General features: G+C 35.8%; 1 protein-coding gene across 17 annotated transcripts in view; it reads left to right on the top strand.

Annotated features, from left to right (window-relative positions):
* The window catches only part of TENM2 (teneurin transmembrane protein 2), a 1,977,383-nt gene that overhangs the window by 1,099,770 nt on the left and 860,237 nt on the right, over positions 1–17,376 (top strand). For 14 of the 17 annotated variants that reach the window (XM_058722697.1, XM_058722719.1, XM_058722713.1 and 11 more), the window contains 2 exons: positions 6,362–6,436; positions 9,873–10,148. The exons of 1 other annotated variant lie outside the window; for it this stretch is intronic. In XM_058722697.1, coding sequence (XP_058578680.1) covers positions 6,362–6,436; positions 9,873–10,148 — 351 coding nt within the window. The remainder of the gene's footprint in view (positions 1–6,361; positions 6,437–9,872; positions 10,149–17,376) is intronic. 2 more of the 17 variants (XM_058722770.1, XM_058722779.1) reach the window with 1 other exon arrangement.

Below are 17,376 nucleotides of genomic sequence, written 5' to 3' on the forward strand. Positions count from 1 at the left end.
GCAATAGATATGTAAAATGTTTATATCTAAACAACAATGAAAATGCTATGAATCAAAACTTGACAAATATAGTAAAAGTGGTGCTTAAAAAATTTATAGTGTGAAATATTCATAATAAAAAAGCATGGCTGAATACTGATGATATAAAGATTCAAATTTTAAAGATATGGAAAAGAATCATTGAATAAACTCAAAGGAGGGGAAAAGAATAATTTGTATATATAAGGGTAGAAGGTAATAAACTAAAAAACATACAGAATCAGAAAAGCAAAAATGTGTTTTTTGAAAGACAAAAGCAGTCATTGGTGAAAATCCAGTTAAAATAAAGAAAATACATCAATCTATTGGTGGATATTTAGGTAGTTTCCATGTCGTGGCTATTATAAATACTGCTGCAATAAACATAGGGGTGCATATATTTTTTAAAATTCGTGATTACATTTTCTTTGGGTAAATTCCCAGTAGTAGAATTATTGGATCATATGGTATTTCTACTAAGGAACATGTGGTGTGTGTACACACACACACACACACACACACACACACACACACACACACAGGAATATTACACAGCCATTAAAAAGGATGAGTTGTTTTTTGTTTTGTTTTGTTTTTTTGGCCATTTGTGACAACATATATCAGTCTAGAGGACATGAATGAATCAGACTGAGATAAACAAATGACATATGATATCACTCATGTGTGAATTAAAAGCCCCCCATACAATATAAGCAAACAAAAAGCAGAATCAGACCTATAAATACAGAGAATAAACTTATAGTTCCTACAGGGTAAGGGGTAGAAGGGATGATCAAAATGAGGAAATGGGATAGGGAGATACAGCCTTCCCATTATGGAACAAATAAATCATGGGAATAAAAGGTACAAAAAGGGAATAGTGTCAATGATATAGTGTATGGTGAAAGATGGTGGATACATTTTTGGTAAGCAGAGCATAACACTAGACATGTTGAATCACTATACTATACATTTGAAATTAATGTAATGTGGCAACTATACTCATTTTTTATTTTTAAAAAAAGCAAGCACAAATAAGTAATGTCAAAAATGAAAATAAAGTGGGCGCCTGGGTGGCGCAGTCGGTTAAGCGTCCGACTTCAGCCAGGTCACGATCTCGCGGTCCGTGAGTTCGAGCCCCGCGTCAGGCTCTGGGCTGATGGCTCGGAGCCTGGAGCCTGTTTCCGATTCTGTGTCTCCCTCTCTCTCTGCCCCTCCCCCGTTCATGCTCTGTCTCTCTCTGTCCCAAAAATAAATAAAAAATGTTGAAAAAAAAATGAAAAAAAAAATGAAAATAAAGACAATATTCTACAAGTATAACAAATTTAAAAGGATTCAAAAATACTTGATAACTTTGTATCAATCCATTTGAAAATATAGATGAAATAAGCAGATTCCTAGAAATACTGATTGTTCCAAAACTTGTAAAATCAACTCAGAAAATAGAAAATGTTAACCCTTAAAAAAAATAAAGTTTCTGCTTCTGTGAGCTGATGATCATCATGATAGCTATATTTGTTGTAAGGTTACTCTGTGGCAGGCAATGTTTTAAGAAGCATTTTTATAACTGCATTGTCTAATTCAGTGCTCACAACAACCCTATGAAGGTGGATGCTATTTTTATGTTTATTTTATAAATGCATAAAATGGGGACTCATCTGAAGAAATAATTCTAAGAATTTATGTTCAACAAGCACTTTTTTAAAACAAATTCAGGAATCTCCACTTTAACCCTAGACTACCTAGTGACAATTTTATAGGGCTGCTGTCCTAATTAATTTGAAAATTGCATGTGAACACATTTAGAACAGTGCCTGCCACACCATGAGGTCCTCAGTAAATGTAAGCTAATCTGGTAGTTGTTCTCAAACATAGGACAGCCAGACCGTTACTGCTAACTCACTATTGACTTGTATTTATTTATTTATTTTCTCTCTCTAAAAGCAATTTGTTCGAAGAGGCAGAGTCTCATGAGGTCAGATGACTATACACCTTTGTAATGCTGTTACGTAGGACAACTGATTTGCATAGTTTTTAATACCGGAATTGGGTTTTCTGTTTTGTTTTGTTTTGTTGAAATTTTCATCAGCAGAAAGGAGTCTCGAACTAGCTAGGTTACTGGGTATTTCATTTCTATTTATGAACTGGCAGTTGCTCTGCAGAACCTTTTGTTGTAGCTGCTTTGGGTTTTCCAATTTGGGCTTTGTTCAGTTCGGAACAGTGAAAATGCCACCATACCAGAGGAGAATGCCACATTCACCTTTCACTTTGAAGTCACAAAGCTTACAGAGAAATGGAGGATATTGGAAACTCTCCTTTTGTCACTAACCATTTTGATGTTTCCTTGATTTAGAATGAGTTTATTGACATGGGGATGATTCTAGTTAAAAATTGTGAAAGTTGTGACACATCATGCATTTAGATGGAGATGTTTTCCCCTTTTTTTATTTATTTAAATTTTAGTTTGTTAACATACAGTGCAGTATTGGCTTCTGAGGTAGAATACAATGATTCATTACATACAATACCTAGTGTGCATCACAATTACTCTCTTTAGTACCCATCACCCATCTAGCCCATAATTCATCTGAAAGTTTAGAAATCTCAAAATATTAACATTTTAGTGCTATATGTAAAAAAAAATTATTCTTAAAGTGCATTTTTGAAATCTAAATAGTTGACTTAATTTTTTTTATGAGTAATAATGCATGTATACTTACTCTGTAGTTTTAAGCCACAGGACTTTTCATGAATAGTTTTGTCAACATTTGGGAAAATATCTGAATATGTAAAATCAGATGAACTTTAGAAGGGCATTAAGAAGGAGTTTATGTGAAGAATTTTAGTATACACAAGTATAAAACATTAAAATTCATAAGTAGTTTCTTCACTAGTTTTCAAAATTTTTATCAATGCATATACAGATATGTAGATTTTTGACTTTGAAAATAATATTTTAGATAGTATTGGCAAATTTTTGGTAAGTGATTATTCTTTTTAGCTTGTGCATATCAATCATTGCTCAAATTTCAATGTAAGGTATCGATATTACATATAAGGTAGTAATCTGATACATTTTGATCAAAATTAAAAGTTATGTTTTATCACTTATAATTGCTATATTTTTCTTGATAACTTTTTGCTGAAAAAGCTTAAGGCATCAGATAAAATTACTTCATTTCCTGTGATAAAAAAGAACTACAACATTGCAATTTATATCCTTTTCTTAAACACTTGTTAGAAAATTTGGAGTTTATACTCATTTCTGACTTGAAAATGTAGACTCTAACATTTGCTCAGGAAAAGTGACCCATGTTTATTTACAAGAGATTTTCTTTGTCTTAGGATAAATGATGCTAGAAAAAGGCCACTTAAAAATGGATTCAATTTTTTAACTTTTTTTTTTTTTTTTTTTTTTTAATTTTATTTTTGGGACAGAGAGAGACAGAGCATGAACGGGGGAGGGGCAGAGAGAGAGGGAGACACAGAATCGGAAACAGGCTCCAGGCTCCGAGCCATCAGCCCAGAGCCATCAGCCCAGAGCCCGACGCGGGGCTTGAACTCACGGACCGCAAGATCGTGACCTGGCTGAAGTCGGACGCTTAACCGACTGCGCCACCCAGGCGCCCCGGATTCAATTTTTTAAAAGAATCAATATTTCATATTAAATAGTATAGATAATTTATTGTAACTTTATCTTCAGAAAATAAAACTGATTATCAAAAGTATATTTGATTTTATGTTTAATACAATTTATTATTCGAACTATGCTATAATCAAAAGGATATAGAATAACAATTTTTGTGGGAGGCATAATATACACATTTTATGGCAAAATTGCATGACTATATTATACATCTTTCACTTTACATTGAATTTTGCATCATAATCACAGAGTTGAATTTTGCAAAAAAAATTGATGAATTCATTAATTTTCGTAACGACTGCTCATTAACCTTTTACTTAAATAATTATCATTCCTCATTCAAGTTGAGATTTTCCTGATTCTTGGTATGATGAGTGATTTTTTTTATTGTATCCTGGCTATTACGTTTTGAAACTCTGGCTCTTATTTAAATCTTCTGTTTCAGAAGGCCTCCTCTGCTACCAAGCCAGTGGGAAAAATGAGACACTGAGGCTTGCCTGCCAGGTGGAGGGGAAGGTCCAAGTCCCTCACTTGGCCTACTTTGACAAGGCAGGGGGTATGGATTGAGAAGTGATGCTCTCTTGCCCCTGAGCTGAGTTGGGTTTTCAGACTTTTCACTACGACTCTGAAGTTACCAACTTGGTTTAGAGGGAGAAGGGCACCTCTTTACTACAGCTCCCCCACAAACCCTTCAGTGGTGGTGAAAGGAAATTTAACATTAATTCTTCTCTGACACCAGCAGGGAGAGGAAGGGGTGCTTCATGACCACCCCACTGGGTGGAGATAGAAGTCCAGGATCCCCTTATAGCCACCAATAACACCTTTGTGTGGGGTGTCTGGGAAGGTTTATTCCTACTGGTTAAGGATGAAATTCTGGCTTACCACTCGATTCCATCCTGGGGTGTTTGTGGAGGTAAGGGAGGACACTTAATTACAGTAGGCTTTACTCTGGGCTTTGTCTGCTTGCACTGGTGTTTTTAATCTGCAGATTTCTCCAACACCAGGGCTGGGATATACAAGGCAAAAAGAAACTCCAGGGAACTCACAACCATATCCTTCCTCAGGTCTTAGGATCCTAATAGGTCTATCTCCTTCTCAACCCTTTTTAAACTCTTTTTATGTGTTTTTATATGTACTGTTCAGAGGTTTTTAGCTGCACCTAGTGGGAGAAGTAGAGAGAAGTGAGGAATTTTATCTTGATCCAGAACTGGAAGTCTGTCAAGTCATCTTTTGAAGAATCCACCATGCCAACATGTGTTTCTATTTTTTCTTGTTAAGAGGTTAATTATGTTAGATCATGGTAATTATGTGGCCTTGCTTATGATCCTAGTGTTTTTTAGCATCACTTTTATTGACTTCATGGAAATCTGCATCTTCACAAGCTTTACAACTTAATCTCACACTGGCACCATATTACTTTCTGTTATCACTAACTACCTGATGACATAGACGTTGATATGGTGGTTGATATGAGAAGAGATGCTAGCAGTAAGTGGATGGGGATGGGGGGATTAATTTTATAAGTGATCATTAGTGACTGCTTTCATGTTTTCATAGTAACTCTTCTGTGTGTAGAATTTCATCTCTTAAATTCAGGGGACTTGCATAGTGAATATTTAGATAATAAAAGTTTTCTATATTGTACTCCTCTATTACTACAGTTAACTTTTATCTTCCTGCCCTCATAGTAGAAAATCTGTTCAAATGCTGACATTTCCAGTGCTATTTGTATTCCCTGGTATTACCATGACATGATAATTCTGACTTAGCGACATATGTGCTTCTCCTAGTTAAAGGTTATTTCAAAGTGTGAGAAGTTGGTAAAAACTTAGAAAATAAAGCCATAATCACAATGTGCTGGCATATCTTTCCTTTGAATTGTGTCCCCAAGCACAACTAGTTGGTCAATGGATGACTCTTGATATCTATTGCCAAATTTATCTCTAAAAAAGTTTTGGAGAGGATCTGGGTTACACATTGAGATTATGATCAAGAAAAAGACAACTTAAAGTAAAAGATACTTCTCAAGAAAGTTATTTTTAAACACTTGTGTTCTGCTATCTTGATCCACCTAACAATTTTTAGACATTGGGGTTCTCTCCCAACACCTTAAATTATACTAAAATTCCATGATGTAAGGGGCGCCTGGGTGGCTCGGTCGGTTAAGCGTCCGACTTAGGCTCAGGTCATGATCTCACGGTCCGTGAGTTCGAGCCCCTCATCGGGCTCTGTGCTGACAGCTCAGAGCCTGGAGCCTGCTTCAGATTCTGTGTCTCCCTCTCTCTGACCCTCCCCCGTTCATGCTCTGTCTCTCTCTGTCTCAAAAATAAATAAACGTTAAAAAAAAAATTTAAATTCCATGATGTAAAAACAGATTTTGTGCAATCATTCATCTATAGAAATAGTGACTTTGGCCTTGATAATGTAGTATGAGGCCACACTGGGAAGTTTATTAGTAGCAACCATAAAACATATACCTGAAATGAAATGAGTTTGAAACATTATCTACATTCCCACTTTAATGTGATACCAGAGAGATTAGAGGAAGATGGAAGGTATTTCATGAATACTGAAATATTATGACTCTTTCTATCTTTCTGCAAGAAAGTAAAGAAGGAAAGAAATGTTGACTGTTTTCCACTAGAAATCTTAGCTTGGAGAATCACACAATGACTAGTTTCTCTCTTCCATTCAAAGCTGCCATGGAGCTTAATAAAGACATAATTATACAAGATGAATTAAAGCAAAATCAACCTTCCATCAATGAGCAAAGTAAGTGCAAAACAATAAGTTGGCATGGTGTTAAAATTCCCCTATACTATTTACATTCTGAGCTGAAGGGTATGACACGAAGGTTTTGTACTGTAAGACGAACTACATGAAAAATGTTTGTCTGAAATCAATGTATATAGAGGAATGTTTGGGAATAGTATGGTAAGAGCAAACTGAAGGGGGCCTGATAACCTCATGGAGCAAATTCATGGTCCCTCCAACTAGTGAGTCCACCACTAGATGAACATCTGTTGGGCAAGCTGTAAAAGAATGAACAGTTGGACCACAGGATGACCTTTCATGGCTCCTTGTCCTTTTCCTATATAGTATTTATCACTCTATAAATTGTATGTTGTTTATGTGATTCTTTGATTAATGTCTCTTTCCCGATTATACTGTAAATGTCATGGGCTCCATTTTTATAAGGCTCCCTGTTATATCCCCAATGCCTATCACAGCACCAGGAACAATAAATATTTGCTGAATGATTTAATAAATGATAGATCAGCTTTTCCTTTCCAATGTGTATGTGGCTCACCGGCTTCATATGTTAAGCCAGCTCACTTAGGAAAGGCTTGGTCCAGAATCTGTCCCAGATACTTAGAATAGGATTCCTATTCTTTGAGTTAGTTGAGGACAAAAGGCACCTAACTAGGAATTGTGAGAAATGGGTAACATTGGTGGACTGTGGTCCTACTGGAAGATGAAGATGAGGTGTTTAGAAGGTAATATTTTTGAGGAGTCTACAGGAAAATTTTTCTGAATTTAGAGAAAAATCTGGCTTCCTGTAAGCCAGTGTGAGCTTGGTTACTTTTTCCTGGTGAACTGAGTACAATACCTCCAATTTTCTTTACAGTGTTGTTTGTTTGTGGCTTTGGGGCTGTATGCTTAAAGCTGAAACTCTTGAACTCTACTTTTTTCTAACATTTGTGATTACTTTAAAAAATTATGCAAATTTTAACTGATTTATGATGATCTCAAGTTTGTTTTAACAGAAAAATAATATTTTAATTTCTTATCATCAAGTAAATTTGATAACCAAAGAACGGAGACTATATTTATTCCATGTATTTCCATGCCCTAGGCTTATTGCCTATTACTTCAAGATTGAAAAGCACATGGGATGCTCTGAAAACTGAGGCTTCTTTTCCTCTCACAGATGTTTCTCTTTTCCTGAGGAGGTCTTTGAAGCTTGTTCCAGATAATGAGGTGTGGGAAAACCATCAGGAAAGTTGCCTTAATGCATACACACTCCATTTCAAATGGAATCATATAGCTTAAAATTCCCACATGTGGAATAAAAACATGTATGTTTTAGTTTGACTTGTTTTCTTTTATTGAAGGTAAAGGAAGCCTTATATTTCATTCCTGTCCAGAGCAAACATGAGCTCTAAAAACAAGATGGGAGAATGTTAATATTTAGTTTACTTAAGAATGAGATAATAAAAATAGAAAAGTATTTTAATATCAGACATACATGAACTTAACTTTTGTTTTATAGACTACCAAAATGGAAATATACATTTTACTGTACAATTATGAGACAATACCTAATTACCGAGGATGTAAACTGGAACAGAGTACACTGGGCAGAACAGCATTTGGGACCATGCTGGTGGCAGTAAGGATGTCCCTCTTTCCTACCCAGGTAGCAGGAAGTTACCCCATTCCCACAGGAAATTTTGCTTGGGTTAGCTCTCCAATGAATAGGTTTCACTCTTCAGAGACATTTATGTATAAAATTGGGTTTGGTCCCATTTACACAGCTAAAGAAGGCTGTGGAACATCAACATATAGTAAAGAACGGAAAGTAAAACCTCAGAATAAAAATATATGTCTATTACAAAGTCACACTAGGTTAATACAAACAGCTGTTGAAGGCTTTTTAAAAATGAAAGCTAAGAAATAACATCATGTATTTGGAGTATCATAGAGGAGTTAAGTTATATCATAAGTTTGGGGATATGATTGATAGGGACTGGCCCTAATATAATCAATGTACATAACATAAACCATGGCTTTGGTGTTATTTATAAGGTTTTTTTCACTTATAGCATTGAAGTGCATTTCTTCAGTGCAATTTCCCCCATTGTCCATAGCTTGAGTAAAGACAAAAAAAAAAAAAAATCATCTTCATATGTCAGTAAATAGAATGTACCGCATGACTCCATCTAATTTTCATTGAAACCTTAAAATGTCTTTTAAGAAGCTGTAATAGTAAAGCACACACATAGATAGAGCATTCACTGTGCCAGAATGTTACAGGCTGGTTTTTGATTGAGATCATTTCACCTTGTAGAATGAGCAAAGGCTTGGAATTGGCAGATTAGCGGTGTATCTTGGATCTGCCACTTGCCTAAGCATGACCTTGGACACAGTATTTAACCTCTCTGTAAAATGCTCAACACCTAAACTGTTGGGCTATTATGAGATTTAAATGAGATTGAAAGCCTATCAACTGCCTGGCCACATGCCCAACACTGGTAACATATAAACGTTCAATAAATGCCTCTTTGCTTCTGCTTCCCATTTGTGCACACATTCATGCTCCATAGTTGAAACCTACTTGTGGTTCTAAGTTGTGTGAGCAAACAGACATTGTTTAATATCATTTAAAAACATGAGGACTGACTTTTCATCCCTCAGACGCTGAATTAAATAATACATTACATAGTTTATTTAAAAAAAAAAAAAAGAGTTCGGTGGGTATTATCACATAGAAGATACACAGTGATCCTGAGAGGAATTTAAGAGATTAATACCCAGATTTTACAGATGAGAAAACTGGGGCTCAAGGAGTAAGAGACTTGCCACAATGAGACTTACCAGTGGGAAGCTGGGACTGGTACCCAGGTCTCCTGGCCACCACTCACATTTATTGGAGGATTAAGGTTCTTTGACACGAAGACAGACTGCTCAAGGATCAGATCCATGTTTTGCTACAATCTAGATGTGTGACCTTGGGTAAGTCACTTAAATTCTCTGTTCCTCTGTTCCTCAGTTTCCTTACAAAATGATTACATAATATTATCTTCTTCATTAAGTTATTGTCACCTATAAAAATGTAAAATAAAAGTTGCAAACCAAAAGATGCCCAGAGCTAAGAAAGCACTTGGTATATATTAGCTATTATTCTAAATCCAGTATTTTTTCCAGCTACGTGTGCTACCTAGACAACAGTAAATGCTGTAACATTTTTGAAGCAAAAGCTGAGCATTCTGGCCTAGGATTAAAGTTAATCTTAGATGTTTACTTTTTTGTTCTCAAATGTATCCCAATATCCTAAATACTCATGCTCATATATTCCTGTATAACATGGGAATCTGATATGTTTTTTGGATGGGAAAAGCATCCATCTGTTTTTTGTAAGAATACATTTTAACTTTGTAAAGCATTTCACAATTTATAATCGGTCTCTCTGTTGCTGTCACCTTAGGAACTAACTTCACCCTTGCGGAATTGGGAATGTGTGAGCCCTCCCCACACCGAAGTGGCTACTGTTCTGACATGGGGATCCTTCATCAGGGCTACTCTCTGAGCACAGGGTCTGACGCCGACTCCGACACAGAGGGAGGGATGTCTCCAGAACACGCCATCAGACTGTGGGGGAGAGGGATAAAATCCAGACGCAGTTCCGGCCTGTCCAGTCGTGAGAACTCAGCCCTTACTTTGACCGATTCTGACAACGAAAATAAGTCAGATGATGAGAACGGTAGGCCTGCTTCTTAAATACCTTTTAATGTTCTGGGTATGGCGCAATGTGGCGTTTGGGATGTCTGTGTTTTAATAAAGAGGAGTACAAACCCATTCATTTTCTTTGAAATCGACCTTGTCTACCCACTCTGAGCTCGGGAAAAATAAACCGACAAACCTCAAGCACACAAGAAATGAGGAGAGAATTTTAAAATCACATTTCGATGATAACACAGTATTCAGCTATAGTCAGTTGGTCTTATTAGCAAGTAAATTACATTGCAAAAGAGGCAACTTGATAAACTATGACCTATACCTAGAAAATGTCCTCTTGCCACAAGTTTCTAGGTCTTCGTATTGATTTCCCCTTCCCAGTAAATGGCAACCCGGGTTATTTTTTTTCATGAAGATCTCTTAAGAATCCTACCTTATCTTAGACTTTCATTTCCAGGCGGCAATGCCTCATATCCGTATTGAAGATCAAACCTGGAACAGATGCTCTGGAGTTTAATAATGACAAATAGGAAGAGACTTGTCTTCAAAAAAGTATTCTCTTCTGTGTTCACTTTCCTCCTTGGTACCTATGTAGGTTAATGGCTTCCCACATCTTCTGTCACAAATCACTATTGCTTATCTATCAGCTTTGTAGATGGGTTTTAATGAAACTTTGAAAATTAAATGCTTCCGATCATTAAGCAGTAAATATAGGGAAGCCTCGGCAAGTCATTAAAGAGATAAGGTGCTTATTTCTGGATTTCTTAGTGACTCAGAACTGTGTTTAGTCAAAAACATCTCTTAAAAGATAAATTGCATTAGGTACAGTTGATTTATGAAGAAAACATCAAATGCTATGCGATTTGTTATGAATATATTGTGTGTTTGCGGAAAGAATTACCATTAAACTGTTTACAAACAGATCAGTTAAGAATGTTTATGTAAAATATTATAAACTTCTACTAGAGCAGCTTTAAGTATTTTCTTGCATTTAAAAGAAGAAAAAGAAATTCACAGGCGGACAGCTTGTTGTGAATGCAAAAGCATGGCTAAATATCGTTTAATCTCAAAACTGTGTTGAAAATACATCATTTCCTGGGTAAGTCGCATATATCCAAAAAGATGTCACTCTGTTGCATTTTAATTTGTGTTTAATTCGGAAATAATTTATTCTATAGTGGGGACAAGGAGATGTGTCTTACTTATGCCTCCGTTCGTGTAGCTAATCAAGGTGCACACTCAAGGAAAAATCTGTACTTGACTCATTTTGAATTTTAACAAAATTTTTGACACTTGGCACATTCAACACTCTAAGGCACTTATCTGATAGGAAATTACTTTTGGAAGTTTTCATAAAGGCATACATTGAATCCATTTACTGATGTACTTTTTCAAGTCTTTGTGTGTCCAATACTATTTAAATGGAAGTAGTTTGATTGCTTAATAAATAAAATCACTTGTTATCCAAGCATATATGGCACATTTTAACAAGGTCTTTTGGCAAATCTTCCACGGTGGTATTCTCACTGGTCTCGTGGGAACCATCTCTACAAAATTTAAACATGTTGGTAGAATCTGCACCCTCTCTTTTAAAATCTGTATACACGTTAAAAACTTAATAAAGAGAGTTTTCTAGTGAAACAAAGGGAGCAAAAAACGCTTGCCTTGAATTTACCCAGAACTGTTATGGGTAGGAGAACTTTATAATTAATAATGTATTTGGTAGACCAAAAGTAGTCTCTGTTTTCCAGTATTCTTTAAGGCATCATATATGAACAATTTCCACCTTTGGGGAGTCTATATAAATCCCTATATATGGGTAAAAAATAAACCCTTGAGTCTAGTGTCTCGAGATTTTCCTGTAATGCTAGTTATAACGCAGTCAGAATTGCATAAAGAAATCTGTACTTGAAAGTACTGAGAGACTCTTTTGTGCCTGCATCTGGCAGAGCACAAAAGAGGTAAGGAAGCCAGAGTTCAAGCTTAGGCGTTAGAAGGTTATTTTAAAAATGTACAGATAAAATGTATGTCCTTTTCTCTCTTTTTTAAAAATTTTCAGCATTCCACATATTCCCAAGATGTACATAATGCATGTTCTGTTCTCATTTGGGGCCAAAAATAAAAATAAGAGATTTTGCACATCCCATCATAAACTCATTAAGCAAATAAAAAGTGAGTTGTGAGCCACTCTGCAGGCTGAGGTGTTAACTTCAGTAAACTTCTCGTTCTTTCTCTTTGACAAATTCTGTTTAGCTCACAAAGAAATCAATGCATTTTCACATGACTGATTTTATGAAGTTTGGGAATGTATTATCATATAGATTGACACTTGCCCCACTGGTTCCACACCACAGCGTGGACACTTACAAAGCCATCATTAATTTCTCACACTTGTACCCTGCAATGGCTTCCTCCATAATAAACGCGCTGTCCTTCAGAACCAAATCAATAACCTTTTAGGTATGCCTCTCCTGAAGAGGAAGTTAAAGAATCTATACTTTGAGAAGGAAGCTCTCGGATTCAATCTTAGATTTTAAAGATAGGTGCTCACAAAATGAATTTTTTCTTTGTCTCCCATATATTTTCATTTCATTTTCAAGGTGGGATCTTGGGGGTAACTCGATGTTCACAGTGCTTATTTAAACATTGCACTTAAAAATTCCAATTGTGGTTTTGCTAAGCAGAGTTAGAATGCAAAAGCAGATCTCTAAAACCAAATTCTCTTTCTGTAGTGTGACACAGGTAACCAACCTTCAGACTCGTGTAATAAAAGCCTTTCCTACCAAGAGTTCTTCCTGCATGCTACTGTGACAAAAATGATCTACTAGTAACCTGGTAACTTGAAAGTCCCATCACACTGAACACATGATAAATTTGTTCTTTTTTTTTTTCCTTTTTTTTTCCTTTTTCTTCACAGCCTTGCATCTTATACTCAGTTTGGCCACCAAGTTAACATTGTGTTGGCTTTACTTGCTTTAAATAAATACAGCTCTCAGGCCCATGTGGTTTTATCAGGTTCTTTGACTCTGTCTTTAAGTTAAAGATGGCATAGTTAGAAATGGCAGTGAGAGTTCAGAACAGCAAGGCCAAGTTTTTGCTGCTGTGTAATTTGACTGCATCTATAGAAATAGCTTTCTCAGTGACTTTAAATTAGAATCATCCCTTTTTTGGGGTAATAAATGTCCCATTTAAAGTATGTCCTCTCTTAGGCCCTTTGTATCACCTGAGTTATGGAGAAAATGGGGCAGTCACTAATACACAAGAATAACTAATTGCCTCTTTAAAAATGCAGAATAGCACACACTGTAAAAAATTCGGTCTGTGTACTCTTGACTCCCTTAGGCAATATCTTCACCTTGGGGACTTAAAAATATCCTTGAGTGGGTTTTTTTTCCAACATAATTCTAGTTTTAGTTATTTTATTAGAAATCCATAAAGAAAAAAGAAAACTCAAAGGAAAGAAGCTTGTCTGTGGAACAGAGAGCCAGAAATTAGAGAAAACTAAATCTGGCCTTGGATAAAGAAGAAAATTAGCCTTCCCTTTACCTTCTCTGTTTCCACCCAAAGTAAATAAAGACAATGTTCATTTTCATTTCTTGTCAATTGGGAAATTTATAATTCTCATAATGTACTTTGAGGTTGAAAATACAAATGTTGGGTTAATTTCATTGCATTTTGCAAAATGCATTTATAAAACAAGCTGGCTCTTGGCACATAATGGATTTGTGTAAAGTGTGTTTGGGGAACATAGGTTGTATTAGATTGTGAGTCCTGTTGGCAGAGGTCTGCAGTGTTCCTGTCTCTTCCTGAGGGCTTGAACACACCCAGGTACTCTCTGCATGTTAATTGAGTCCGGAAGACAGAACTCTGAGGGGAGGAAGGATTTTTCCTTAAAACCAGGAACAGTATCTATAGGTTATTGCCACCAACCGCAGTGCGTTCATTCGTCATGTGAGGTGAGTTTCTCAAGTCTTCTTTTCTCTTCAGCCCCTAGATAAATTCGTTAGAGTAGCCTATATGTATGCACATGTAAGACCTGCTACCAGGTTTCTCTTTCTGCCCCACTCTATTATGCTTGCATACTCTTGAATTTATTTTGTGTTTTATAATCCACTGTACTCCTTTCTTCTTCCTTATCATTGCACATATAAAATTTACAGAGAATGCTTGGAACAGATGTAAAAACTTACTATAAGCACCAGATAATTATAGCCAAAGGCTCATATTTTGCTCTTAAAGTTGGGAATAAGAATAGTAAATGAGCTACAGAAATATAGTAATACTTGACTGTGCTTTCGATGTTGATACAGGGATGATTTCTTTTCCAGCCAAACTTTATAGAAAAAACCTTCCATGGAAAAAAATACTGTCTCGATTCCTTAGAAACAAAACAAAGGAAAACAAAAAACATGGAAGAAAACAAAACAAACTTTAAATCCATTTTGATGACAATTTGGAATTCCAAATTTTGTTTTTAAGCTTTCTTTTTTTATGCTTGCAAATTTGAAAGAGTAATATTTGTAAGGAATGTGAAATGAATCGTCCATGGATTGAAAAATAAAAGACAGGAGAAAAAAATATCACCTGTCAAAAGATTCTTAGTCTACTCCTATATGAAAGGATGCTATGATTTTAATATCTGCTCAATTCCCTAAAAGTTCAGATATTAGAGGCACCTTATTTTGCAAAAAGTTTGTTAATGAGAGTCTTAAATATATGGTTATCACAATGCTAAAATACAACTGATAATAATGTAGAACCAGATGCAGAATTTAGGAATATCACATTGTCACATCGCTTGGTACGTTAAAAAGAGGGACTGATAAGTTTTGCAGAGGGACCTGTCCAAGACTTTAAAGATTTAGGTTTTTGGCAAATGGAAGCAATGCTTACGTTACTTGAAAGTAGAACAGAGGACTTGAAAGAGTGTCAATACTGCATGTTCCAGATTATAAACTTTAGTGGCATGGTTTTTAGTTATTTATATATTTCTTTCTTTCCTTTGGTGGTTGCTTTCATGTTTGTTAATGCTCCCGGGGGCTATCAAGGAATGCCTCCATTCAATAAATACAATAAATAAAATGAAGCACTAAGCCTTACTTTTGGCAAGGGCAGCCTGATTATTACACGTGTAATCTCTAGGCCTTCGGGGAGACATTGGGCTTGGTGGATAATCATTTGGTTTTAAGCTGCTGAGTTCCTGATATCTGTACTTTCACTTCAGTTATGCAGCAAAGGCAGTCACTGGGTGAGAGGCAAACTGTTCTTGTCACTTCATCCCCAGAAGCCTATTCACTCTGAAAACTCTTCACTTTTTTGCTTATTGTTCAGTCACTTTTTAGTTTAGTTGTTGTTTGTCAAGGTTCAAATTAAATTTAAATTTGGGAGAGAAATGCAATCACGTATTAAAGCTGTAAATAAAATGGGTTAAAGCCAAGGAAGTTGATAGTATAAATTTTCTACAGACAACTGTATCCGGATGAACCTGTGCAAAATAAAATGTGAGGCAAAAAGCATTTGCAAAGGTGTATGCCAAGTAAGGAGACATTTCATTTACCCATTCTGAAACTAGGACACAGTGAGGGGAAGGAGAAAATTTCAAGTAATAGATTTGTAAGCAGGATAGAAATTGCAGATATGTAGGTATTATGTACAAATGCTTATACCTGAAGCTAAAAATGTTACTTGTGATTTAATGTTTAGTATTATTCAGCACTAGCCAAAAGAACTACCTTGAAGATTGTCCTTCCCAGTTTCCCTAAACTCAGTTTGAGGAATGTTAAAGGCATCAAAGGTCGAGGGAAGAGATTCACAGAACAGTCATTAACCTAGAGGTTATGAACTGTAGTTCATGAGTTGTTTTATTTGGTCATCCCAATGTTTAAAAAATTTGACATTACTAACCAACAATTTTAAGTAGAAGTTTTTATTGTTGGCTTCTCTTGAAATGTACAAGGTCCAGTAATGCTTGTCCAGCTTTCCTTCAGGATGAATTGGGTTAGAAATAGTAACCATAGTGTCTCTAGATGGGCCCATGTCATCTGATTTACCTGAGCTCCCTTCAATGTACTCCACTTATTTAAAGTATGCTTAGCCTTTGGAGCACTCAAGTTACCAACCTTGACTTCTATACAAAATTCTGGGCAACCAGAGATGATGAAAATGGTAGAAAGAAAGCTAGAAACAACGTTAGCTTAATTTAACATGTGTTTAAAATATTGATGTTGCTTGTTTTTTTTTTATAAGTTTGACTCACCTGTAAAATGGGCTTAATTTTGCTTTACCATATTTCTGAAGTAATTTTAAGGTATTCTGATGAAATCATACAAATGAAAATAAATTTCATTTCAAAATTAAGAAAATAATTATATGCATGTGGGAAGGGAGGGGGAGTGGATGATTCGCCATCCCTATCTTCTGCAGTGCTAAAAAAATTAAAGTCAGAACTTTTGATTTCAACACATATACTGAAAGCTATTTTAATGTAAAAGTATCTGGGTGGACTTTTAGGAAATAGATGGAGGGAGAACCTACTTTAAAAACTTTAGCTATTTCAGCTGATTGAGGAAAACCCCAGGGCTTTATAGGAGGATGCCATTTATAAAGAGGAGGAAAATGACTTTGTTCTAATTATGCTCAGTTTTGATCAGGCAAATGGTTTATGGAGTCTGTTACAATGACGTGAAAGACAATAAAGCAAAGGCTAGAAGAGAAAAATGCAGTGATATACAAAGACCTCCAGTGCCTCAAAAGAGAAGGACTTGGAGCGATGTTGGATAATGCTGAGTTGGGAATAAGAACTGGGAACAGTGCTCCACAAACTAAGAAAAGCTCTTCTACAAGTGTATCAGCAGGATTCCTGAGTGTTATTCAGAGGTGGCTTGTGCTCACACACAATGTAGTATACTGCCAGTTCTCTTAGCATCCCAAGGGTATTTGTGAAGGAGAAAAAGTAATTGAAATTCAAGCATGTTTACTAATGGAAGGGGCTGAAATATCCAAGTTGGCATTCTTTGAGAATTCCATTCATGGACATTTACCCTGGCCTGAGGGGAATAGGAAAAGACTGACACCACAGCGATATCTCTCCTTGGGTTAAACATAAAAAAGAGGGTCATGGACTTACATAGAGCATCTAGACATAGGAAGAGGATTGGAATGTATTTCTTTATTCTATGCATGAAATATGCTACCACACATTCACTGATCCTAAAAGATCTTTGAAATGAATTTTAAAAAGAAAGAAAATTGGT

The sequence above is a fragment of the Neofelis nebulosa genome, chromosome 1, assembly GCF_028018385.1.
Source record: "Neofelis nebulosa isolate mNeoNeb1 chromosome 1, mNeoNeb1.pri, whole genome shotgun sequence".
NCBI lineage: Eukaryota > Metazoa > Chordata > Mammalia > Carnivora > Felidae > Neofelis > Neofelis nebulosa.